Genomic DNA, 6,000 nt, shown 5'->3' with positions numbered 1-6,000 from the left:
GTCGCTAGTGTATGTACCGTAACCAAATGTGTCCTTAGTAAGTACAGGCCTACAGACCACGTCCAAATTAGTTTAAAGAGTGCCACAAATATTTGCAGATCCGAACTTGAATTATCTTTTAGAAGAGCAGATCAAGTTGACCCTAATATTCTTTTTGACCAGCTTAGTGTTATGCTCTTTGATGACGAAATGGAAGCATTTTTCCTAGGTCCTATTAAACTGATTTTTAGCATTGTAAGAATACCGGTGGGTAAAGGGCGCTCTGTAACCCGAGGGGTTAAACCTTTTAATCTATTCTGTAAAGATAGACGAGGTATTGTACGCATAGTCAATGCAGATCATCTCTGTCAAGCCAGATCCCTTTGTGTGGCTATAGCGCATAGAGCTTATGCTGATGATACAACCGAAGACAAGATTATAAAGACCCATTACGAATCAATATCTAAATCTAGAGATGAGAACAAAATGCAGAAAGAAGCTGCTTTAGAACTATGTTATAAGGCCGACGTAAGGGTTAGTGAGTGTGGGACGGCAGAGTCTTTTCAAAAGTTCAAAATTTATTTAAATCAATATTCGATTTTCGTCTACAAATTCGAAAATAGCGTTCCTCTCTGTACACAAAGGTTGACAAGAATACGTCAGATCTTGGAGATCAACCCCCTAAAAGCTACTTATTGTATTATTTATTTTATTGATCTTGGGAATACTGGAATTCCTTAATCGCTGGTTTCAGAACTTGGACATAAAAATACGCTTACAGTCTAACATTGCAATAACTAAGGACCATAAATATTTCGCAATAGCTACGTAAGAAATTTAGTATAAAAAGCCCCTGACTCAATAGGGTCAAGTATCATTATTCGAGAAGACCTTAAACGTGCAAGATGGAAAATCAAGAAGCTGGCAAAAGGAAGATAGGTGTAACTAACGAACGTAAAATTAACGGAAGATTCCATAAATCTAAAGAGTTGTTCTTAACAACTGGATTTGTAAACGGTACGCTGGATCCTGAGGTACGCCTATGTAGGAAACAATCTGTAAAATGCTTCGCCATTTCAACAAGTACATGGGAAAAGCTGATTCCACGTTTACCCGTATTAGCGGGTTGGACGGCTGCCCATGAAGCCAAAAATTTTGAAATCGTGTTAAACGATAACCCCAATGAATAGACAATGGTTGTGGCATACCATAACGCATGTCACATTAATGACATGTTAAAAGAAGACTCTATTGATTTGAATAGTATGAGTAGATAGGAAGTGTTACCTTTGGGACAGTGGCGTCAGACAGTGCCAGATGGCACATGATCTGGCACCAATAAATATGGCGTCAATGGGCGCCCATAACATTTTTCTTCTTATGGTGCCAGTGAATCAAACATTTTTCCCCCCAATCCTGTTGTGACGTCAGTGACGTGTCATCCTATAGCGCCAGTGAATCAATCATGGCGTCAATGTTAGGCTTAAGCGTCATATTCGACAACGTGGTAAATAACCTTTGTCATACACGTGGTTTAACTATAAGAACGTGATTGGTCTAAAAAGAGCGCCATGTTTACATGGTCAGAAAGTCACGTGACATTAAAGTATAAAAGACGAGGACGGTTTAAAGATAAGGCATTCTACATCCATCCTTGAAGTACCGATCCAGATCCGAAAAATGTAAGTATAAATTTCTTTAAATATAAGTTTACGGTAGTTAAATCCTCCCGCATTTATCGATATGGATTTAAGTATGCAACACCCCTTTACCGGACTAGTGGCTGGTGTTACCGGCTGTGGGAAAAGTGTTTTCGTAGGAGAATTAATTAAGCATAAGGATATATGTATTTCGCCCACCCCCGAAAGAATAATTTGGTGTTACACGGAGTATCAGTCGAAACTATACGGTGCTATGCTATCCCATACTCCGAGTGTAGAATTTCACGAGGGTTTATTAGATGTTAACACCCTAGATGCTAGTGTGAGGAACTTCGTTATATTAGACGACTTACTATGTGAAATAGCGAATAATAAGGACGTGACGAATCTTTTTATTAGGGGCTCGCACCATAGGAATACCTCAGTTTTAATTTTAATGCAGAATCTTTATTATCCTGGGAAGGAAATTCGTACCTTAAACTTAAATGCTCATTACTTGGTTATATTTAAAACACCACGTGATCAGTCTGCCATTATCCATCTTGCGAAACAAATTTCGCCGGGAAATAGTAAATACGTGGTAGACTCCTTTAGACAGGCGACTTTGGAACCTTACGGATATCTATTTGTAGACCTTAAGGCCCTAGATAACCACCGTCTAAGAACAGGTGTACTTCCAGGTCAACAAGCAGCACTGTTCACACCGAAATGACGGCCATCCTTGAAGCGAATTTTTTCCGGACTTAGGGGCAATGGGTAATCAAGGAGCTGACGATGTACGTGAAGGAGACCGACGTCCACGAAGTCTGGATCTTCCAATCCCCATGCAAGTTCTCAGAGTTATCCGTCAAGGATAAAAGGCAATGCAGGTGGCTCTCAAGGAACACTTGCGATCTAGCATTCGAGGAGGGAGACTACCCATACGAGACGACGCAGGAGGCCGCCGACTATATTCGAGCTAGAGCATCGTCATACGTGACGAAAGGAGCGGAGAAGGCCGAAACCCTATCAAGGTTCTTAGGGTGCGAAGTTATCAACGCCGAAGACTACGGTTGCCCGAGATTATCAAGTATCGAGTGCGATACCCCCAGGGCTTGCACTTTTCATAGGGACAGCAACAACTGTACCTTGGTGAAGGCGTCCAAACTAGCGGAATGGCTCCGTCAAAACGAGTCGACGATAATTTAAATTTTTTAAAATATATTGCAAATTGTAACTCATGTCAAAGAATTAAATTTGCCAATAAAGAAGCGATTAAATCTATTGTCGAGTGCTGTATAAATATCCTACGGGGCAATGTCCCTCTTTCAGTGGAGGAGAAGGAGCGGTTGAAGAAACATCGACACGTTATAAGAAAGGTTACGTCCAACATACTTCCTTCAAAGAAAAGGAAACTATTAATTCAAAACGGAGGTTTCATCCCTTTACTTCTCGGACCGTTACTATCTATCATTAGTTCAGTAGCAGGTGCGGCTATAAGTCGAGCTATAAAGTAAAAATGGCGCGAAAAATGTTATTAATTTCCGAAGAAACGTATAATAGGTTAAATTCAAATAGCGGTTTAAAAGTCGACACTTCAATGGAGTTGGATAAGGAGGATAAGTTGAAATCCATCATAAACGATACTAAATTAAACGATACTGATAAACTATTAAGATATAACCACGTACTTTCGAGGGAAATTAGTAAAACGGTGAAAAGGGCGAAAGTAAAACCAGCAAAAAACCGGAATTGGGGTCCTGAAATCGTCTCTTCGGCTCCTTCCTATAGCGCAGCTGATTGTTTGAATTTGTACAAATGGATTGACCGTATATCAAAAATAAGATGGACACACGCCGGAGAGTTAATATATGAGAACCGTAAAATCATGGGTTCAAATATAATTGATTTATTAGCTTATACCGCGAAGAGTTCTAAAAAACAGTCGTCCGTCATTGGTGCCCCACAGTTTTACCAACTTTTGTATACGGTTAATGTACCAAGAACATTAATTAAAATTAGAAAAACCGACCCACCCCCGCCTTAAAAAAGTGAAGCGAAGAAAGAAAAAGTGGAGAAAGAAGAAGTGAAGGAGGATTATTATTTGCCCGCTCAGACTGGTGAGGGTTTCGGAAATTGGATAAACTTGTAGCACTTGTTTTAAATAAAATACGATTCATTTACATTCCACGTTTCATTCATTTTAAGTATTCCGATATGGAAGGTTGTGATAATCAGGTGGGTACTTTTGTGGTGTTAGCCAACCTAGTAGACACATTTTTTAAATCTCCTAAAATTTTAACTGTGGTTTTAGTAATTGCCATATTCCTAATTATAGAGGTTAGCGATTTTCTCTTCAGGCATTATCATAGTGTAACCAACTGCACCCTTAATGGATAGACTAAAAGAGATTTATTCTAATGTTTCTGACCCGGGTTTATATGGAAGTGTTCTCGATCTATACCGAGCGGCTAAAGAGGCTGGGTTAAAGGTTACGGTAAAAGACGTGGAGACATTTTTAAAAACACAAGATACGTATACATTACACAGGAATGCTAGAAAAAACTTTAAGAGAAATAGGACAATAGTTTATGGGATCGATGAGCAGTGGCAGATTGATTTAGCCGATTTGAAGAACCTAACTCGTCACAATAAAGGGTTCAGATACCTCCTGTGCTGCATTGACGTTTTCAGTAAATACGCCTTTGTGGTGGCTACCAAGGACAAGAAAGGACCAACCATCCTTAGGGCTTTTAAGGCTATTCTCGAGTCCGGTCGCTCGCCGAAGCGAGTGCAAAGTGACCACGGTAATGAGTTCATATGCAGGGATGTTCAGAGAGAGTTGAAAAGAAGGGGGGATTGAGTTCTTTGACCCGGATTCCGAACAGAAGGCTACGATAGTTGAAAGGTTCAACAGAACTCTAAAAAGTCGCATGTATCGGTATTTCACGGAAAACAATACCTATAAGTACATTGACGCTCTTAAAGACATGGTTCAAGCTTATAATAACAATCATAAATATTAAAATTTTGATCCATGGTAAACAACTTAATTTATAAATTAGAATTAAAATGAGATCTGCTACTTCATGGAGGATTTTTTAAAAAACTTTAATTAAAAGTGTTAATACGGGAGCTTTCGGACCGCGGTCCCTCTTCAGCCGTTGTTAAATTTAAAATGTTCAATTAATACACAACTAATAATTCAGTTTTTTTACATACATATTTTTTATCTATAGACAGTGATACGCCCCCTATTTTTTAAGATTAAACCCCCCCCCCAACCATTTGTATTTATCAACCCTTGGTCTAAGTTCAATTTTGCTCTATCCTTAATATAAACTGCTTCTTTGAAGCATCGTTTATACCAATTCGTCTCTTGACATAAAACTTCTATTGAATCCCATTCAATTTGATGGTCGTTTTCTTTTTTTTAATGTGAGCTGCCAATCCATTATTTTCGTCTAATTTTTTAACACAATTTTTGTGTTCCATTTGTCTTTTTCTTAATTGTCGTTTTGTTTGACCTACATATTTCTTGTTGCAATTACATTGAATTTCATACACCACTCCCGTTTTTTTCATTTTATCTATTTTTGGTCTATTTTTTATTAATTCTGATTTTAACGTATTTGCTATTTTACTGACTAGGGTTAAATTATATTTTTTAAATTGTCTTTTTGTTTTCTCTGTTATTCCTTTAATATAGGGCAATGAAATGATGTGATCTGGTTTTTCTTTAATTATATTATTCTTTACCTCATGGTTATTAAATATTTGGTCAACAATGTGATTAGGGTATCCGCTTGCTATGAATTGTTTTTTAAATTTCTTTTTATTATTTACAACCTCATCCGATAAAGTTTCTATTCTATTTTTAAACGATTTTACAATACCTATTTTAATATTATCACTATGTGAGGATTGAAAGTTTAAGAAGGTTTTCGCGTGTGTAGGCTTTTGGTACATTGAGCATAACATAGTTTTATTATTATGTTTGACTAACAATTCTAAAAATGGTAAGGAATTATCTTTTTCCCCTTCAAACGTAAATTGGATGTCCTTATGTGTTTTATTCACAGTGTCTAACAATTTCTCAGTTTTTAAGGATTTTTTCTTAATTATAAATACATCATCCATGAATCTTTTCCACATTTTTATATTATCTTTTATAATTGTTTTCTTTAAAATACTGTTCTCTATGTGTTCCATGACCAGATTTGCGATCGGTGCTGATAAGGGACTTCCCATTGCTAACCCTTTTTTTGTGCATAATAAATGTTTTCAAATGAAAAACAAGTATCCGTTAGGCAAACTTCTGTCAATTTTAGTATAGTTTCAAGATTCAAAGTTGTTCTATTTCTTAATGTTTTATCTGATT

General features: G+C 37.2%; 2 protein-coding genes across 2 annotated transcripts; one reads left to right on the top strand and one right to left on the bottom strand.

Moving 5' to 3' along the window:
- The first annotated feature begins 1,214 nt into the window (after positions 1-1,214).
- On the top strand, positions 1,215-2,862 carry LOC149650569 (uncharacterized). Its single transcript, XM_089849159.1, has 2 exons — positions 1,215-1,661; positions 2,321-2,862. Exon 2 carries the CDS (start codon positions 2,415-2,417, stop codon positions 2,826-2,828), a length of 414 nt encoding a protein of 137 aa, XP_089705285.1. The 5' UTR covers positions 1,215-1,661; positions 2,321-2,414; the 3' UTR covers positions 2,829-2,862.
- Positions 2,863-5,012: 2,150 nt separating this feature from the next.
- LOC149650568 (uncharacterized) lies at positions 5,013-5,870 on the bottom strand. The gene has a single exon (XM_089849148.1). The coding sequence runs from the start codon at positions 5,868-5,870 to the stop codon at positions 5,013-5,015; it is 858 nt and encodes a 285-aa protein (XP_089705274.1).
- Between the last annotated feature and the right edge of the window lie 130 nt (positions 5,871-6,000).

This window comes from Phalangium opilio, unplaced genomic scaffold (assembly GCF_054372755.1).
Source record: "Phalangium opilio isolate 3A_F unplaced genomic scaffold, DU_Popi_V2 ptg000086l_1, whole genome shotgun sequence".
NCBI lineage: Eukaryota > Metazoa > Arthropoda > Arachnida > Opiliones > Phalangiidae > Phalangium > Phalangium opilio.
The sequence above is the reverse complement of the archived record's forward strand: the minus strand, read 5'-3'. Positions and strand labels throughout refer to the sequence as shown.

Bases quoted from the DNA above. Each gene is read 5' to 3' on its own strand.
- LOC149650569 (XM_089849159.1), top strand. From the start codon at position 2,415: ATGTACGTGAAGGAGACCGACGTCCACGAAGTCTGGATCTTCCAATCC.
- LOC149650568 (XM_089849148.1), bottom strand. From the start codon at position 5,870: ATGGGAAGTCCCTTATCAGCACCGATCGCAAATCTGGTCATGGAACAC.